This window comes from Anser brachyrhynchus, assembly GCF_964034855.1.
Source record: "Anser brachyrhynchus genome assembly, chromosome: 1".
Lineage (NCBI taxonomy): Eukaryota > Metazoa > Chordata > Aves > Anseriformes > Anatidae > Anser > Anser brachyrhynchus.
Window position 1 is genome coordinate 118,431,803 of NC_137694.1, and position 20,798 is coordinate 118,452,600.

General features: G+C 43.0%; 1 protein-coding gene across 9 annotated transcripts in view; it reads left to right on the top strand.

The window, feature by feature from the left end:
• Nucleotides 1-3,822: 3,822 nt before the first annotated feature.
• The window catches only part of PKNOX1 (PBX/knotted 1 homeobox 1), a 44,616-nt gene continuing 27,640 nt past the window's right edge, over nucleotides 3,823-20,798 (top strand). Inside the window, exons 1-3 of one of the 9 annotated variants that reach the window (XM_080577790.1) lie at nucleotides 3,823-3,973; nucleotides 13,311-13,398; nucleotides 17,784-17,885. In XM_080577790.1, coding sequence (XP_080433916.1) covers nucleotides 17,835-17,885 — 51 coding nt within the window. In that variant the 5' untranslated portion in view covers nucleotides 3,823-3,973; nucleotides 13,311-13,398; nucleotides 17,784-17,834. Of the gene's footprint in view, nucleotides 3,974-4,347; nucleotides 13,399-17,783; nucleotides 17,886-18,288; nucleotides 19,968-20,054; nucleotides 20,460-20,798 lie in introns of those variants that run through there. The other 8 variants (XM_080577793.1, XM_080577792.1, XM_080577795.1 and 5 more) reach the window with 8 other exon arrangements.

Below are 20,798 nucleotides of genomic sequence, written 5' to 3' on the forward strand. Positions count from 1 at the left end.
CCATCATAAAATAAGTCGCACATTTTTCCCAGGCTCCTCCTATACCACGTAAAGTTGCGGCCGCAGATGTGAACGTGCTGTGCATGCAAACCAGGCACACAAAGGTTGCTTTTTGGAATGCTCTCCAAGCAGCCAGAGGACTACATCTAAGTCGTTGACACGTCTGGTTGCAAACTTTCTCCCTAAGAGTGATGAAAGAAGAAACTGGTTTGCTGTAGAGGCCTCCCATTGTTACGAGATCCTCGCTTAAAAACTCACCTGATTCGTATGGAAATCTGGGGGAAACCCTGCTCTGCTTAGATTATTCCAATCTCCTTGCTGCAATTACAGTCTTTATTCAATAAATTAGGAGGGCAGATTACTGCCACCCGCATAGGAGCCCATCCCTTCTCTTCTACATAAACGTTTCCTTTGAAAGCTTTATTATGAAAGACTTGCAAAGCACACCGTCAAGAGTAATGCTATGTATCTAAAATGAGAAATCTCCTCTTTCTGAATAGGTTGAATGCATATGAATGTTGCATTATGCACACAGCTGTAACATTTAGAACTTGGAAATTACTAAAAGGTGCCACAGTAATCCTAACCCGCCCAGCAACTGTACGTAGGATCCAGTTTTGCCCTCTGATACATTTATGCAGTCCTGCTATCAGTAAATTGCCACCGAAAGGGTGTTTCAGAGAAGAGATCTGGGAGCGTGCTTTTCTCATTTGGTGAGACAGGACCTTAATAGCTTAGTGTTTGCAAATATTTGGTCCAACTGTGGGGAATGCTCTTATCTATCTGGGACAGTTCTCAGTAAGCAGCTAAGGCCCTGACTCTACAAACATATCTGTGCTTGCTTTAAGGAATGAGCTGCACTTAATGAGCGTATTTAATATGCACAATGCGTAGAAGTAACAGCAGTTCGAGAATCTGAGTATTCTGTTATTTGCAGTTGCCAGCCTAAATATTACTGAACCTAATTTTTACGTGCTTGTAATTTGCAAATACAAAGGATTAAAATGGCATTTTATTTAGCCTTCTGTGTAGCTTGTGTGTTTTCAGAAAAAAGCAGCAGTCTCACCATCGAACTGAAGTGAGTACACCTAGACCAGGGGAAGTTCAGAGCACAAAACTCCATCAGTTATGCAACAATCCTCACAAAATGTGCAGTGTGGAGAATTCCCTCCCGATAGCTGCCTTCAGTCTTGTGTATTGGACCCTCATCCTTCTGCAAAACTGATGAGGGACAACACACTATGTTTGGATGTTCAGAAATAAATAAAGAAAAGGATATCTATCCTTTCCTCTGGTCCATTTTTTTTCTCTCTCTCTCTTTTGTTGTTGTTGTTGTTTGCTTGTTTTTGTTTGTCTTTGAATTACTCAATTACTTCTTCATTCCTTTCCTCTGCTCCTCTCCTCAATTACTTCTTCATTCCTTTCCTCTGCTCCTCTCCTTCCAGTTCTTTCTGTTTTCCAAATGTTGCATGCTTCCCTCAAAAGCCTTGCCATTTGTAGTGCCCTTCTTAAATCTGCATCTTCTGGAGTCATTTCAGCTGGAGTATTTTTTAAAAGTAAGCGTCTTAGCTTTCAAGCCTGCAGAGGCTGTATCAGAGAGACTGGAAGATAAAATGAAAAACAGGGAACCTCTCCTCAGTGGCTGTGAACAGTGAATTCAGGGGGCTTAGAGATGGGCGGTGGGAAGGTGCAAGTTAGATCAAGGGTCATTTTTGGGTTACTTGCCTATGGGAATGAGGTTTACGTGTCTATGTCATGTGGATACAGGTGTATTTGGAGAGGTACCCATGCCATTTAATTACATTTGGACCTAGCGATTTACTTCAGCACCGTAGGAGATAGGATTAAAGCTATCAGAATAATGTAGCTCCTGTAGCTTTAACAAAGACGAGTTATCGAGGAGAGATAAATAGGAATCATCATCCAGAATACTTGCTGGATGATGGGAAGTCTGCAGCGGGAGCTTTTAGGCAACAGAGTGCACTGATGGAAAGAACCCTTATGTACACCACAGCTTCGGATGAGATTTCGGTCAAAGCTTGCATCTGCTTAGACCCTAAAGTTACCCAGTTGTGAAGCACACAGGTAGGGACCTAGGCTTTCTTTGTGCTGGTGCTTGGGAAATCACGTGAGTTAGGATCGAGGGAGTTAGAACGTGTATTTGTGCTACAGGAAGTGTAAGGGATTGAGAAGAAAAAAACATGGAATAAGCTTAATTACAAAGGAGACCACTAAACGGGATTACTGGGGTAAGGGGAAGAGAGCAGTGAGGAATTTCTACACCTATTGTGTGTGAGGGGGGAGCTGGGGAAGAGAAAGTGGCAGGCAGGAAAAGAAGGACAAGTGAAGGGAAGCAGGAGAAAGGAAAATTAAAGTTGGGAAAGGCATCAAAAAAGGCTTTGAAGATACCTGGGAGAAGGGATTAAACAGAAACTAAATTAGTTTGAATTTAATCTGTTCTTTCTCAGAAGGAATCAGTGAACTCCTGTCCAAAGACACACGGGCAAAGCAGATGGAGAACAAAGGGTTTGCAGGGTGAATCAAATTTGAGGAGAAGGCAGGTCCGGGCATGGGAACCAGTTAATGTGAAGCACTGTTTAGTGAATGTGTCACTAATGAATGTGTCAGGGATGGCGAGGGAGGAAAGTTGTGGTAGAAGAAGTCAGCTTGGCCACAGGAATCCTATTAGAGATGTTGCACGGCGCAAGACCAGGAATAGAGAACGAGGCTTTTGTGAGTAAGAGAAACTGAGGTGGCTTTTTTTTTTTTTTTTTTTTAATAATCTTGTTTCTTTAAATGATTCACGTGAACTTTTGAGCACCTTGGGTTAGCCTGGTTCCTTTTCTTTCCCACTTTCTCTGCGTGACGTACGAGCTCCTTCTGCGTTCGCCAGCCTAACGCTGCATGGTTTGGCCTGTACCAGGAGAAAAATTTCTCAAAACAAATGCCTGTGAGGGCTCTGGGCGGCCTGGGGAGAGGACGAAACACCCGTTTTGTCAGCAGACAAGTGGTGGCAGTGTGCGCAGCGATGGGATTCCTCAGGACCCAGAACAACTGTTGTCAGCTGGGCAGGGTCTTGACACAGTCAGAGAGGACTGAAGGTGGAGCGGGCTCGCAGGATCATTTAAGTGGATATTTCTACTGCCAGACTATTAGCCAGAAAGCCTGTTAGGCAGGCAGCCTGCTAGCCAGATCTCCTCCAAGCACGTTGGACCAGCATAAGGAGCAGTGCGGGCTTCGAAAGCCATGGGGCAATCCCAGTTTGCAGGGGAATAGGTTTGAAGGGGAATAGGGGAAGGGGAATAAGTGGGAAGGGGAATAGGGTAAGTGGGTAGCTGCTGTGGCAGTCCCAGTTTGAAGGGGAGTAAGCGGGTAGCTGCTGTGCTGCAGGGGGACCACAACGCCTGGCACTGAGCCTGTTTTGGTGTGGAGCAGTTTCCTAAAATGAGATTTTCTCCTTCCCCTGACCACTCGTGCCTTAAAAGCACGGCTTAGACACCTCGGGACATTTCCCCAGGCAGACCTGGGAGCCCCCCCCAACCCTCCTGCCCGAGGAGCCGTGAGGCGAGGAGCCCCCCGCGGCCCCACAGGGCTCCGCCCTCACAGACCCCCCCAGCCCCATCCACCCGGCGGCTCGGGGCGAGCCCCCCCCCCAGCGCGCAGCCCCTTGGTATCTCCCTCCCCCCCCCTCCCCCGAGGAGGTGGTGGTTTCGCCTCCCCCCAGCGGAGGGCGGCGGAGCGGGCGTGGTTCCGCCGCGCGCCCCGCCCCCCTCATGCATATTCACGAGGCCGGGGCGCAGCCCCCGCCCCCCGGGCGGTGAATATTGATGAGGCGTGCCGCGCGGCGCGCTGGCGTGCGGCTCGGCGCGGGCGGCCATTGGCCCGGCGCGGGTGTGCGCGGTGACGCGCGGCGCGGCGGTGCGGGTCCCGATTGCTGCAGCCGCTTGTCAGTGTGACGAAGATTGGCACCCAGGTAAGCGCTGTCACTCAAACCCGCTCCCAGCCAGCCACACGCACGGCGCCGCGCCGCCGCCCGCCCGCCCGCCCGCCCGGCCGCCGCTCCGGCTCCGCTCCGGCTCCGCTCAACGGCACCGGGGGAGGGGGTGGGGGGTGGGGGGGTGGGGGCAGCGGGAGCCGCGGCCGGCACGGGCGGCGGGGGAGGGGAGGAGGGGGAGGGGGAGGAAGGGGGGGGGGGCGCTCGCGCCGCGGCTCGCGCCGGGGGTGGGGGGGGGCTGAGGGAGGGGAGGGGGGAGCGAGGAAATTTCTGGAACCGCCGCCCGCCTTCGCCGCGCTGCTGGCGGGGGCGCGCGAGGGAGCGCGCGCGGAGGGAGGGAGGGAGGGGGGGGGGTGGGGGGAGCCTTAAAGGGCCCCGCCTCGGGGGCCGAGGGGCTGAGGGCATGGGTCGGCCCCCGGGGCGCGCTGCGTGGCGCCCGCGCGTGTTGGCGGAGCTCGTCGCCGGCGTGTCGGCCCGTAAATGCGTTTAAATGCGGCTTCGTGGAGGGCTCCGCGGAATAAAGACGCAGAATTTTCCTGCTCTGAGGCCGTCGGTGGCCGTCCGCGGTCGTTACGTTTAGGTTTCCAGAAAGGACAAACAGCAGTTCCTTTCCGTTCGGTCCCCAGAGCCAGTTCCATGCCTCTTGGTATGTCACTGGTTTTAATCTACCCAAAACGAGCGATTCTGAATTTCTTCATACCCAAAACGAGCGATTCTGAATTTCTCCATATCCAAAACAAGTAATTCTGAATTTCTTCATATGCGTTCTGTCAGTTTACTACCAATCAAATATGTACGTATTTCTTCAGTGGACTGGTTACGTATTTTCTTGTCACTTTATGATTAAAATACCCACACAAAAACTTTGGTGTTGGCTTTATCGTGCTTTCTTCGGGTGAGCCTCAGCTGACCAAATGGTAGATGGTGTAGCTCCGTTTTCTGCGTGTGCAAGGCAGAAATAGGGTCGCACAGAGGATGTTACACCGCACCCGGGCTTCAAACTCTCTGATACTGCTCATTCTCACCGATCTGCATGATTTCGGGGCGTGCATTTTTAGTCTACACCCATGTATCCCCATCTACATAAATGGAGCGCTTATACCTGTCTCTCATCTTGTTACGGTGTAGTTAAACTGCTTTGCTGGACTGCAGTTTATCTCGTTACCGTTTCCTGTGTGCTAATAGGAAAAGAAAACCCTTCGAGTTTTTTGTATGCTGCTGTTACAGTTTGGAAATAGACGTATTTCCAAATGTATGTATTTGGAAATTTCACTTCGGCATGTAAAACGTATCTACATGCCTTTAATATTAAAGAAGTAACAGCTTTATTTGTATGATTCCTCAGTCTAGATACCACGGTAAGGATTTGGTTTGTTTCTTGAAGTATTCCTGTATAGAAGTAATGTTTTAAAACTAAGTCCTTGCAGTCTTCCGTGAGTGCAACTAAAAAGAGCTTAGTTGAGTGAATGAAGTTTATGTGGTCATACTAAATTCTTGAGTCTTACAAAGTGGATGTGCCTCCTGGAAGCTGTACTTTCTTTCTTTTTCAGAGTTTTGCTTTTGGGCTGTATTGTTCTCACACCTTTGCCCATCCTGTAAATGCAGCGCTGTAAGAAAGTCATGGCAATTCCGCTTGCTACTACAGCAAATTCAGAAGCGTTTAAGAAGCAGACCAGTTTCCCAGAATAGAGCGACTCTTTCTTTCGCTGTTACTAAGCCTTGCTCTGACAGCCAGGAGCGAATGGCCCGCAAACCCTCTCCTGTGGTAGCTACCATCCCGCGAGGAGAGAGGTGTAGGCCGGCTTGGCTGTCAGAACATGGTTCCGCGGTCCAGGAGCCTAACTCTGCCTCTGCAAAACCAGCACACGTGAAAGTTCAAAATAAAGCAGATTAGTATTTTAATTTCGGTGTAAATGAGGCTGGATCATTTGTGTGTGTGTGTGAAATTTAAAATTCCGCAAATGTTACTTCTTCCTTGCAGCAGCAGCAGCTGGTTGCTTCGGTCTCGCTTGTTAAGAGTTTGGAGGTTTACAAATGATAAGTCTCTCGGGGGGTTGTTTTACCACAGCTCGATGCTGTACAAAATGTAAAACAACTTAGTGCTCTTCTAAGCAGAGGATTCCGAGAGCAAGGAAAAAAGCTGCTGATAGAGTGCTTTCCTTTGCTTGCTCGCTGCCAGATGTTGCCAAAGCATTTTACCCAGCCCATTACAGCCCTGCCTGAGATAATCGAATGCTAAAATATTCACGTTGGTTAGCGGATTCTTCACTTCGTTCAGTAAGGCTGTTTCGTGTCATAACTGTGTGATGTTGGTAGCACAAGTTGAGCTAGAAGCGAGGCAGAAAATAAAGACGCCAAGAATCTGGGAATACCAATCTTTTTGTTGCTGGAGCGTTGCCGTGCTTTTAGGAAGTTGGTAGTGGGCAGCAACTTGGGTTCTGTGCCAGCAGCATGGGGATACTGGGTCACGTATGTTACCGAAGGATAAAAACGAAGTCAGCGTTAGAAATGGAAATAAAATTCAGGTCTGCTTGTCTTCACCTACTCGCTTATCATCCTTCGTACAAACACACTTATTTGTTTTTAATACAGCAACTATTCCAGGACATGAACTCTCTCTTTTTTTTTTTTTCCTCCCCTACATGCATGTGTAACAGAGCTCTTTGCTGTTAAACAGGAAAGCCACTTAAATACATAAAACAGTCAAATGGAGATTTTTGAAAATGGGAGGTAAATGACTGTGATAATCCCGTACTGCCCCTGAGCCTGCTATTCAGACAAATGGGTAGAATATGGTAGCTTTCTGCTGGAGTACTGAACGGGGGAATTTTATTTGTTTATTTACTTATTTATTTATTACCACTAAACTTCAGTTTATATTTTGCTTGTGAGCTTTCCAAATTCTCTGCTTTTTCTTGAGTACAGAGGGAAAATCTGGTTTACAAAAAAAAATCGGAAATCTGGCTATGGTTCACATCCTGCTTAGCTTTCTGCAAACTGCACAGCAAACAAAACAATGGGAAAAAGGGTATTATAACACTTATTACTGAAAAAAATAAATTCCAAGTCTTTCATGCTCAAAAGAAACAGAGGTTTGTAAGACAGAAATCGGAGCTTTGTACACATTTGACATGCCTAGAGAATGGGGGAATGAACGTGTGTGCTGCATTGTATGTTTAATAACTAAAAAACTTCCAGGTCTGTCTACGCTCATGTAATTCACATCTTCTAGTTCCACCTGCATGTGTTGTGGGCCATGACAACTTGGTTTTTTTATTTTTTTAAGATGTTTTCAGTAGCTTATTTCTTAGTCATACTGAAATTTGCCATGATGTGTATGTTTGAGCAGGGTTATTCCGGAAAGTTTAGGCTAAAATGACTCAGCATTTTTGAAAAAGACATTAGGAGAAAGTAAATATGTTGACTGAAAGAGGAAGAAAAAGTGTTTGTTTGGCTCATTTAAGAGCATCTCAGCACTCGGGCTCTGGAATCGAGCGCTGCAGAGGAGAGGGGAAGGAGTGTGAGCATCGACAGGGTGTGTGTGGCTGCTCCTAGGGAAACTTCAACAAGGTAAAAGCTCTCGGAAAAACTGGTTCAAGTATTTTGCTTGGCAAATACTTATTAAATTGTCTGAATATCCTGTGTAACACGAGTGTCGTCCCGTCTGTTGCGCATCACCTGAGTGTGCAGTCATCGTCTGGACCGAGTAGTTGAGCATGATGCTTCCCGCAGCGGTAGGTGCTGGGTAAGTGCAATCCTGGATGGTCTTTCTTGAGCTGCACTTCTGCCCCAGGGTGCTTAGGCGGCGGCGGCACTGATGGAGGGGTGAAGATTGGCATTCACAGGGAGATGGGGACAGAGATGGAAGCTTGGTGGAAAAGCAGTAGTAAGCCCAGGAGCATGGAAGAGATGGTGCTAGCAAAGCTACAAATGGTGAGAGCGGAGGGAATGAGAGGGTGGCAGGTGGGGAAGAGGAGACCTGATGTGGAAGGAAGAAGGGGCAGGGTGGTACGAGGCTGGGGAGCACAGCGAGGTGGGTGGGAGAGGCAGGGAGTGTGGAGGGCACTGGCAGCAGCCTCCAGCAGCAGAGGCTGGAGCGGGGAGCATCTGCCTTGCAGAAAGTAGTCGGACTGATTGCCTCTGGTTAGCTGTGCTCGGCTGTTTACTGAGGAGCCGGAAAGGGAGAATTGTTGTTTAAATAAATGCCACTTTGAAAAGAAAACAGCGATTTGCTCCAGGGCTTGGAGTTAGTAGCGAAATGGGGTAGCGAAACGTTGGAGTCGAAAAGGGAAAGGTGCTGGAAAACTTGCTGAGCAATTGGAACCAGACCTGGCAGCTGCCGGGCTGGGATTTTGTCACTTCAGTTTATCAACTAGTCCAAGTTCACGCTTGGTTCATTGACAGGCTCACAAGTCCATTGAAAACTATTGGTTTTGAAATTTTCAAGGACATAAAATCATTGACAATGGAGCATCTCGATGAAGTGTTTAAATGCCTGAAATGTATAGAGGGGGGTGTGTTGCATATTCAACATCTTAAGCCCATTTTAAAGGCAGTTATTAGCTCAATGAAACTCATCGTCTTCCTTCAGTTGTACTTCAGTATCATTAGGGATTAGTCTGTTATAGAAAGAATCATTAGAAACTTTATTAGTTTTGTAAATAAGAATGTTGGAAAACGTACAGATGCTTATGAAGTGACATCCTCTATAAAAATCCTGCTAACATTGTAAAGAGTAATTAATAGCAATAAAGGCATAGCAATAAAGGTGAGATCGGTTCTTATTCTGTGTCTTCTTTATGAAAATAACTATAAACACAAAACACAATTTCAGTCATAGCTTATTGGGTGCTGATAACAAATCTTGATTAACATCAGACTCCTGGTTCTTTGGTTTAATTCATTTAGTTTAATTCATATGGTTAAGTAGGAAAGTTGTACCAGAAGCAGTTCCAGCTGTGTAATTGCTGGTACGTGTCCTCTGGTCTTCAAGGGTTTCGTGGTTGTCTTTCTAATGCTGTCCTCCTATCACTACAGCAGCAAGGCAGGCACTACACTCTTTTTGATATGAGGTCTAAAATGTCACAAGGACAGCGTCTTGGGTAAATCTTGAGGGGAAAAATAATTCTTCTCTGCCCCGTAATAAGTAGGTAGGTATGCGGCATCATGATGTGCATGCTGGGATTCACAAGCAAGGACCATAAAGTCCTTTAGTGTGCAGTGTTAAGAACGCAGGGGGGAAAAAATAGCTAAAGGAATCATCTTTTACTGTGTGGATAGTAGGAATGAATGAGGGAGTGATGGGAAATACTTTCACTCCCTCCTACTCTTAATCCCACAGGAGTCTTGGAGCAATTAGAGAAGGAAGGTTTCCTTTCCCCCACATTTGGCTTTCCTTTTACCAAAATTTCCTTCTAGTCCCCTTAATTCCTTACTACTACTTTATGGAGCTAATAAAGCAGCATTGAATTACAGTGTGAAATGGGTAGGAGAAACTGAGGTGCCGCAGGAAGTTTCTTGAATTTGAGTCTTAATACTTGGAAGAATGACGTTTTCATGACCATGAGGATTACCTTCTGCAATGCCAAGAGCTACCTGGAGCCAGGATGCCTAGGACGCTGAGACGACAGTCTTTTATGACTAGATTGGAATAGGATTTCTCATCTTTCTTGTTATGAAGAAGCACTATGGTAAACTGGCAGTAACATGAACCATGATCGTGTGCACTTCCCCAGAAATGCGTTAGTGCAGACCCAAAAGACGTATGCAGAATTAGGAGGTGAAGACCCAAGTGCCCTGAATTCTGCTTCCATTGCCGGGCCTTGAGAAATTTGTTATCTTACACCTCCTTAATATCTACTTTGTCAGTTACTGCATATGCAACTCTAGCTTGTACTACTGAACAAAAGAGTGCTACTTTTTTATACAGTACTTTTTTGCATTTGGTACCTACAAATGGGAGAATTTCCAGAACCCCTTTAGAATACAGAGAACAGAGTTTGTTCAACGTGTGTGAATTGCTAAAGGGACGCAAATCTTTTCATGAGGTGGTTTGTCATTTATCATGCTGCGTGACAGTGCGTGGTGATGCTTGGAAGATAAAGCCTTTGATGCAAATTCTTTGTATGCCTTGTTAAATTATCACATGGGATGATAGGAAAAAAAGAATGCTATGGGGAATTAACAGGACAAGAAAGCAGTACATACCGTATTGGAGTGGTCTTGCTGAAGAAAGTCAGTGTTACACAGCATATACATTCAAAATCCTACATGCACAGAGAGGTTAATGATAGGTTGCAGCTTGTATTTCTGAAGAAATTCACCTTTAGGAGTGAATTTTAATTTATTTTTAATTTTTGGTTTCTTAAATTATAAGGTGCATTCTTTTTTAATCTAATCTTCGTTCAGATTAATATATAAATAACTTTATTGCATCGCCAAACAATAAAGGGAAAAAAGTGACACAAAGTAAATCTCATTTTACTGCAGTAGAAAATTGGTTTTGGGGCTTTTTTAGGGCTCGTCTCCCAGGGAAATTGACAGAGTAGCTGTTGTGTAATAACTGTTTAGCTGTATCCGTGTAGTGTAACTCCCCGAGGCTGGTATTATATTCCTGAGCAGGAGCATCATCTTTCTGAAAGTGTAATATTTCTAAATAATGAGCGTACTTCGAAAGTACAAAAGACAGAGGAAATGAAAGCCACCTTGCTACTGAATACGGCCTACGTTCTCGTCAAGTGCAGTTTTAATAAACGTGCATGCATCAACTTCACGTTGGTTTGGTTGTCTTAATTTTACTAACTGTCTCTTCGTAGGCAGGTTGATGGAGATAAAGAACCATTGCAGCACGGGTAGAATGAATTTCTGCTGGCAAGTTGTCATATACACTCTACGTTTTGCTGCATTACTATTATTTGAATCCATGAACGTATAAATGTATCTCGCCCTTAATGTATGCTAATATTTGTCTATATGAATGTATGCACAGGTCTTTGTTTCTTACTGACATGCAAAATGAGCGTGGCCGAACAGAGGCTTCATTTGTGCTTGAATGAACAAGGCCGTATTTTACTTCGGAACAAAAAACTTTAGCTGTGGTACGGTTTTTAAATGACAAAGCAAGCAGCGGTCTGTTTTGGTGTTGTAGCTAACTATCTTGTCTACGTTGATAACATGACTTCAAAGCTCATCTGTGAGAGGAGAAAGAGGAAGAAAACACGTTGGCAAGAGTAATTCTAAGTTTAGGCCCCACAGTGCCCTGGTATCGCCCACATCCTTTAACAGCCATGTCTTCTCCCTGTTCTTGCCTCCTCTGACACAGATGGGAGGACAAAACAAGCAAGCTCGGACCTCGATCGTTTTCTTCCCTGATACGTTTTAGGGTAGACTGTAGTCTCTCAGTCACTCTCAGGTGTCTTTTGGAAGAAAGCAGTAAGAGCGCAATGTCCTCTGGCTCCTCAGCCGAACCTCTTCCTCTGTAGCATCTTCCACCTGGGCCTGTGTTTCTTCAGTACTTCCTTCCTTCTGCCCTCAGTCACCCATATGCACTGTCTGGAAGCCTTGTCTTGCCTGTTGAAGATTACCAGCTGAAGGCTTTGCAAGGAAGGGCCACTTTCTTCTTCGTACGTGAAACATTTTTTGAGTGATCCGATCTGGCAGCAGTGGCGCGCGGGGTTCTTTGCTGCGCTAGTTTCTGAATGGGAGGAACGACAGGCTCTTCAGACCGACGATGTGAAGTACTCCTTTATGTCTGAGCAGACACAAGGCGTGGATAATACCCATATATCTGGCAGTGACCTACGTTCAGAAGACTCTGTATAGTGAGAAGTCCTTTGTTTGAAAGTAGCCCCGTAAGTTGAGGTAGGTGAAAATGAGTACCAAAATGACAGAATGTGAATAGTGTGTGAAGAAGGGAATAAGAGGTGTGGTGTCTTCTCATGGCAGAGTTGAGAAGTTCCTAAAAGGAGAGAAGACCATTCCTGGGGGACACAGGTCTTTGACAGCTTTAGAGAAAGTGGTGAGAACTAACACCTCATCTGCCCTTTGAGGCTTCACGAGTGGGTACACAAGCGTGGACTGAGACTCCTAGCTCAGTATTTCATCTCTAACTAGTGACCAAATCATAGACTGCCTTATAGCTCCCCTGAGTATCTTCCCAGCTCTTCCAGAGCTAGGTTTCATGTACTAGAGATGGCATCTGTATTGGCTGGCCTTCAGTATTTTGTTTTTCTGTGAACTTGCCTGAAAAACCATTACTTGTACACTACACACAGATAAATTCTGGTTCTCAAATGTAAATACTAACTTCATCTCGCTTTCAAAAATGACGTTATCTTCGTTACGGTTTTTATGCAGATGGCAAAACTGGGAACATGAGAACTTTTTGTGAGAAAGGGAGATAGTCCAGTTCAAGACCTCAGCTGTGTGTTTTAGCCATCATATTGTTTCGGTTGGCCTTTGTACAACGTTAGTGCCAGGAACCTCCCCTGAGATAGTTTTGCAGGCGTTCTTTAGTGCTTTTCAGCAGTTGTGTTTTCTAAATTCTTTCACTATCCTTGCTGCTTTGCTTGCACAATCGTTACTAGCCTTTAAAGTAGCTTTAACATGTCATGTAATGTGAAATAAAATAATTAAATAAAAGTAATTTTAAGGGATATTTTTTGAAAGCTTGTTAAAATTGTTGAATACTGTAGCAGAACCTGCCTTCTCCAAACATACGGTACTAATGATGGCTCATGCTCCTTCGTATGCTGTTAGTTCTTACCTTGTAGTAGATTACTTGATTGTAGCCATCATTAGAATACATTCCACAGTCAAATCAAAGCATGATTATGAAGGAGATTTACATCGGGGAAAAAAAAGTCTTTGACCTTTCTTGGCTTCGTGCTGAATTTTTACACAGAACTTCCTTTAAAACACTGATGAGTTGTTCCTATTTGCATTTTGTAGTTTTATTTTGGGATGTGTCTTGTCTAGTCTAAGCAGACAGACAGTGAACCAGAGAGTAAAGAATTCAAGTAAAGATTCAAGAGCAAGCAAGTCAGCAGTCCAAACACAGCTTTCTGTTACAGGCATCAGCAAAGACGAAGAACGAATGTAATAACATCAGGGACTGCTATCCCCGATACTGTGGGACAGTAGGGGGGATTACAGGTTATGAAAAATACAGAAAAATTGCAAAGAAGAATTCCTCTCATTTTACTTCTTCCTTGGGTGGAAGAAAAAATAAACCCAAATATTTCCTTTCTTTCTGAGACTGATTGAGGAATGTTTTATGTTGTTGTCTCCTCCTGAACCTTTCTCTGTTGGTTCCTAGGTTCCTGTCCTGCACCTGGTACGTCAGTGGGATTCACTCTGCCGTGATGAGATAATGGCGTCTCCAACCCACTGAAGGAAGGAGAGGGGTGAGCAGCTTTCTCCCAGCCAACTTTTGAGCTCTTTTAGAAAGCAGTGTGCCATGGGAGCAAATATCATTATGTATTTTGATGCCAAGCAAAGCCAGTTCTAGATGATTTTTGTGCGTCAAAAAGGCTTGCGGTTTTGATTCTGTTTAACGTTGAATTGACTATAAGGGTGTGTGTTACACAGCAAACGCCAGGACTAAAGTTAAGAATGAACGAACAAATAGCCATACTGATTCTGCCAGTTGCCCATTTCTCTCTGAAGTACTTCAAAAGAACGTACATAGGGGAAAATTAAAAGGAACAATTACGTGTTAACAAGTCAGTTGGGTAGTTTCTTCACAACCTTAAGACAGTTAGTGGTTGGTTTATACCCTGAAGCATAACTATTTATATCTCTTACAAACATCTGTTGTAGCTTGTATATGTTAAAAATGATATTACTGAACTCCAACAGCGTACTTGCACCTTCTGTTAACATTACTGGGTGGTCCCTGTGCTCTTAATTATGAAGGAGTAAGTAGAGCAAGTGAGGAGTGATGGACATGAAGTAATCACTTTGAGTACGTGTTTCAGCTCACCTTTAATCTTTTTACTTAGATGCTCTTTAACTTGCACAGTCTGCACATTTCTAATTATGATCACCCCTCTCGATTTAGCTTCCTTTCTACTCTACTTTTTACCTCCACACTTGTTTTTATTTAAAGGCTTGAATTGTTTTCCTTTCACTTTGTTTTGCAAAACACAATGCTTTCACAAATTCCCTTTCGCTGCAGATGTCAGTGGTGTTTCTGGTTGCAGTTCATGTGTCAGCTTCCAGTTTACATGAAACGTATTCTTGCGTTTTGTTTTCAAAATAAATAAAATGAGGTTAATTCTGTTCTGCGTGAAGCAGACTGGCAGACCCTCTCAGCCGCCGGTTATTTTTGTTGTTTGTAACTCTTTGAATGTAACACAACTGCACTGTTTTCCTTCTACTCTCAATTTCTTTCACAAAGAATAATTGGAATTTTTAAAGCTGAGTTGGCCAGGAGTCATGTGTGCATAGGCCCGCTTCAGATACCTTAGGCCATATAGCATTAGGCATAGCCATGCTGGTTAAAGATGGTCCTGCTGTGAGTTGATAATCACCACACATGAACCAGAAATTACCACACTCATAGGTCAGCCAAGAGCAGGGGTTGTGTGAGTGCACGGCAATGTGCTTGAGACAAAGTCAGCTGGTTTGCATCATAGCCACCTTTAACAGTGGGTTGAACTAGCCTGGCTGACTTTATGTAGAAGGGATCAGACGTCGTTCACGTGCTCGGTGAGCTCAGGGGTAGGGCTGTGGAAGTAATTAGCTCTGGCAGGGTGGCAGTGATAAACATCTGGGAGTGATACCAGCTTCATCTAGCATCGCTGCTTGCAGAACGAACATCTGCTTAGGCTGTGTATCTGCTAACTAGAACTGGATGCTGGATCCTAAATTAGGTTATAAAAGCCAAATGTGTAAATACCTTTTCAGTTCTTTTTCTTGAAGTCTAACACAGTTTGTTTCTAACCACTACTGGATAATGAGGAGATGTTTCTCTTTAGTGAACTAAAGTAATTCCTCAGTTAATTGCCTCAATTTAAGTGTGTCATTAGCTCAATTTGTTCTTCTTGATTTGCAGTAGTTGTCTTCACTAAATCTCATCAGTTGCTATCTTGCCTAATAGCTTAATCTTCCTCTACTGTAATTATAAGTCAGAGGGGAAGCTCTTATGGGAAATGAAGAATATACCCACGTAGAATGCTCTCCAGCTATTCCACTGGGAGAGAATGAGGCTTTTTGGAGAAATTGTCTGTGCATCTAGCTCAAAGCTGAGCACCTCTTTCTTCCATCCTTCACGTGGACTGAGGGATTTCCAAACCCAGAATGTCTCTTCCTTCTGGAAATCTAGAAGGAAGGGTTAGTCCTGTTTTACCTTTTCTTATTTCCTCATTTCTAAGAACTTATCTTTCTCCCACAGTCAGACAATTTCTTTAATGACATTTTGTGAGCAAAACCACTTCTAAAATAATCACCAAATTGTGTTTACTATTTTGTTGTTGACTGAGTGTGCTCTGCTCAAATGTTCTGTTTTGATTTTGAGGGTAGTCTGGTGTGTGCTTCTGATATCTCAGTCAGAAATGAAATGTGTGCCTTTTGGGAAGAAAAGCGGGATTTTGCATGTGCCTCTTTGTCAATACAGTCAATTGTTAACGCCCTGGTTGTAAGCTATCATTTCTGAAAAAATAAACGCTTAAACATAATGTAAATGCTTACAGGGCTGATGTTTTAGCCCTTATGATATGTTCCCTTAAAGTTCTCTTGGAAAGGTACCTACGCCTAGATGTCTGATTTAACTTTAACATGGAATGATTCATAGCTATTAAAAAAAAAAGTCTAAGGAGAAAGTGTGGTTTTGTAACACTTGTGTAAAAACTTAAAAGGTATTCTTCATGTTAGTGTCAGCGTGAGATTAGGGATTATGGGGATTGAGGATTTTGTTCTGTTGATGGTTTTTGTCTTTATTAATAAACATAAGCTAAGTGTTTGTCATGAGGCACAGACAGACTAGTAAAGCCATATGACAGAAAAGATTTCGTATTCTTCCCCAGGGCTTTTTGTATAAAGAAATAGAGTATTAACGTTCTGGCTAGAGTTAGTGCACTTCATGTGTTAATACTATATATTTGGTGTATGTTACAACCACACACAAACGCCATGTGAGGCTTTTGGCTCGTCGTGGCACGACTTCTGGCAGGACGTTTCGGGATTCCGCCGCTCGAACCAAAACACTTCAGAGAACTTGGCTTTTACGGGGCGCTGGTTGCCACCAAACCACAACCAGACAACGCTTGCCTTAAAGCTATTAGAAAAAAACCCTGCATGCAGTCTTTATTCTCTTCTTCTGTCAACTGTATTCTGAAGAAAAAGATACTCTAGCATAGGAGTTCCCAAACCCCCGCATACCTTTTAGCTACAAGGCTGCAAGCTGCTTCAGGCAATACGTGCGCGTTGTCTGCAGACAGAAACTTGTTCAGCCATGCCATGACCCTGTGCCAGAACCAAGCTCGAAGAAGGGTATCTTGAAATTTGTCCCGTGTTTCCTAAACGAAACCTTTTACATGTGACTGATATTATCTGCAGGAGATACAGCTTTCCAGAACTGTAAAAATTCCTCTTCAAAATGGTCATCTATAGTACTAGTATGCAATGGTTAAGGAATGATTTGAAAACAGTTTAAGCATTTGTAGTGATTGAACAGATTACAAAGAAAATAGTTTTCATTTCAGATCTTAAGCTGGTCAAAATTCTAATACCTCATTCTTCAATGCTGATAGAAGCAGAAGAGAGCAGAAAACCTGGAATGAATACCTGGATGTAATCATTTTAAAGCAAGAGCTCTGTCTTTTTTTTCAATATGACTATTTTTATAGTAGCTAAACATTAGGACTCCTACATGTCAAGAGAAATTGAGTTCTATGGTAATATTTAATGGTAACAGCTTAATGGATTGTGCGATTTGTATTGTAGTGCCTGCTAATCTGACAAGAAAATGAAAAGTAAAATAAGTGTGGTGGACTTTTTTTTTGAGCTCATCTAGTTACCAGATTCCAACTAATTCTTAGAGGGAATGACAGACATACATTTATTTCTTTCATAAATCTCACTGAAATTAGTATTTCCCAAAGTATTAAATGTCTATGAAAATGAGACTTGTGAATTTCTAAGTTGTTTTTCAAAGCATATAACTTCACAGGCCCAATTGTTTAAAAATAGATGTTGTTCCATCCTTTGCTGAGCCTTCCACGACTTGGATAGTAGATTCCTTATTTCAGAAGTGATTTGAGACTTTAGTTTTCCAAAAGAAATTTGGGGCCCTAATTTTAGAATATAGGATTCATGCTCATGAGTAAATTGGCATTCCTTAACACTTCCTACATTTGCTTCATCACTGCTAGTCTCAATATTTTTTTCAGTTACGGATCAATGTGGTGTTTGTTAGCCTTTACAGAACAAAGAAACAAATCTGTGCTCCTTTCTGTATTTTATGTGTTACCTTAGAATGAGTTAGCGTTTGTTTTTGCAGTGCTTAACTAGAGTTTACCTGAACCTTAGGAATGTAGCAGGACCTCATCCTCTGATTAAAAATCTGATGTTAAAATAAGGAATTACAGAATGGATGTTTTAGTGATGAAGCCTGTTGTGATTTCCTATGTGGCATTTCACTGAGAAAATACATGTAACTTTCATTGTCAATAAACTCGCTGATTTTTTTTTTGGTGTTATAACTCTTAATCTATTTTATATCTTTTGCAACTGGATTCAATGGTCACTTTTGTAACTGACTTTTTTCTTTTTTTTTCCTTTTTTAAAGAATAGTTGTTCATACTTATGATGATTTGACATAATTAACATATTCTTAACCATGATGGCAACACAGACATTAAGTATAGACAACTATCAAGATGGACAACAGGTAAGTGTGTTTGTCTTTCTCCATGAACTAATACAGTTAGCAAGAGAAGGACATGGTGACTCTATTGCCTACTTTGGCGTTATTTCAGTATCAGTTGTTTGTAAAAACAAGATCTTCAAAGTGACGAGCTAATATTCTTTAATATTTGAAAGCTTTTAATAAAAGCTTTCAATTAAAAGTTGATCTTTGCATGACTTCGCGTAACTTCTGGAAGAATGGGTAGGTAAGGGGTTTTCTTCTGATTCTGCTGTAGATTGTGTGCTGTAATGCTCTTATTTTTAGGAAAGTCAGGTGTGTATCCTTAATATTTTGAGTACACGATTCTTTGGTGTTCTTATGTGTCTGCAATTACAATAGTCAGGTGACATTTAGGCAGCCATAGGCTCTTGGTCTTGAGCAATGAAGAATAAATTTAGTTATCTAGAACTATCTATAGAACAATCTGGTTATCTAGAACTATCTATAAATTTAGTTATCTAGTTGTCTAGCATATCTGTTATATGCTAGTTTGAATTGTTGCAATTATAATGCACACTGAAAACTGATAAAATACTTCAATTACTATAAGGAGCTTATGGATAAGAATTGCTCTTCCAGTCTGTTATTTCTGTTAACGAACATCTAGAATTAGGAAGCATAGTAGGATATGTCTGGACATGATGTTTCTTTTTTGTACAACAGGCTCTGTATTGCAACAATTTGAATTGCTAAATTAAAATACTGTTAATTGGAGACAAGTCATGCCAGTGGCCTGTACTCTGAAGACCCATTTTTATGTTACCGTGTGTCAGCCCTAAGCAGTAAATACCAGTACTTCTGTCAGCAGATGGCAACAGTGGTGAACAGTCAGAAGAAAAACGGCAACTTTTTCCATCTCTTATAAAAGAAAAATGTTTATCTGAATGCAACCTGAGATTATTGCTTTTCTGTTGTTGTCTGCTGTTTTTATTGCAATTCTAATTTCTTTCTCTTCTCACCTGCCTTACGTCTTTTACTTTATTCCCTCAGCAAATACATGCCACTCTGTGTCACTTCAGTGAAAGTAGGATGTGGTTTTGTATAGAACAGATTGGGAGAGATCATTTTCTTTCCACTTGTTTTGTGCTTTCAACTCAGTGACCAATATAGGCAGGTAATTTTGGTGCCTGCTTCTTTTGTGATGTAGAAATGGCCCACAGAAAATAGCTCGCAGTTTGAAGTGAGTTCTTTCTTTCCTCTTCCTAGCAAGGTAGAGCCCTAACTAAACACAATCTCCACCTTCAAAGTCTGCAGATGTGTGGCTCAACATTTATAATCACTTGTAGGAGTCACCCCCTCTTATTTTGCTCCTCCTTCTTGTCATTAGCCAAGAAATTAGTTCATTAAGTTGCATCATTTTTGCAAGCATTCTGGTTTAAAAATCATCTCTGCTTGCTGAGGAAGCTTTTTATGAGGTAGGATGCTGTACTGGGTTGGATACTGTGTCGTCTGCTCAGGTTCCTATTTTGCATGAACATGTCCCTGACAGGTAATAAAGCACACACCTTTCAGTGCTCTCAGGCTCTCATTGGGGCGGTGTAAAGGCCTTTTGCTTACCTTGTGTGGAAGTAGATGAAGTCGTGTCAGAGTCAGATTCTCTGATAGTTCCTGGCGGGCAGCTCCCCTCCCTCTCAGAGGGTTCCTGTGACATGTACATATATCCAAGGGGAAAGAGGGCAGAGGATTGCAGTCTTAAGTTCATTTCTAAAGGTGTCAATTCTGACTGCACGGTGCATCTATCTCTGCTCCAGATAAAACTTGCTAGGGTTAAAGTAGAAAAGATCACAGCAACTTATTTTGTACAGAAGCTGCCAGTGCTCAAAAGGGAGAAAACCGAGGCATCGGGTTGTGGGGGGATGACTATGACTCCCCTTTAAGGTACCACTTACTCTGAGAGATATTTAACTGGAGATGATGGGGAAAACCACTTCCAACACCTGTGAAGAGCCTCCAAGGCATTGCCAGCCTCCCAGTGCAATGCAGGACGGGCTGGGTAGAAGCTGTGGCTGTACGTTGTTTTTCCAGTGGCGGCAGGCAGTGGTGCTGTGCTCCGAAATACAGCTGGTGAGGCAATCGGGGCTTTGCAAACAAACAGCTGAACGTGTGGATGCTAACATACAGGGAGGGTGGAGGCGGTGGGCAGGAAAAAGCCATAGGGAAGCAGAAAAGCTGTCCCCTGGAAGACAGGTGTTCATCTGCAGCCACGCCGCTAATGGAACAGCAGTGTGGAATTCAGCAGTTGTTGACCCCACAGGTGGGATCAATAATGGTAACGTGAGGAGGTATTTCACACAGTCACGGGGACTGGGGAGTTGTTCAGTCTTTTAAGTAGTTCCATAGGGCTTTCTATTTTTTCTACCTTTTTGCAGTTTTTTTCTTGCTCTGCTCGCTTGCTGACCGTCAGTCCAGACAGGTTTTTTTTTTTTTCCCCTCTCATGGAAATTTATTGTTTTAGACTGACAGCTTTTACAAGAGGTGACTAAATTTGTTGTGTATGAATATGTGAATTGCGTTTAGATAAACTGGCAGATATATCTTTAAAAATATTTCTGAATGGTAGGTACTTACACTTCACCCCCCCCCCCCCCCCCCAATCAAAATTTGTCAAAATGTTTTTGTTAATTGGAATTGTAGAAGGAGTTATTACTGTTTTTTCCAGGAGCTTGATATTCCTAAAATAACTTCTTATCTCAACATGTAAATTTGAGTGGTGAAAGTTACGCTCCTGATAACTGAGAGATTGGTAGGACGATATTTTAGTTTTGTAAGAAAATGTGCATTTTAATTGGTAATAAAGACTTCAGGATCTCTTTTTTTCTGTATCTTGATATAATGTACAGTAAGAAATAAGAACACTCAGAGCAGAAGCTTTTCTTTTCTGTTGCTTCCATCCTA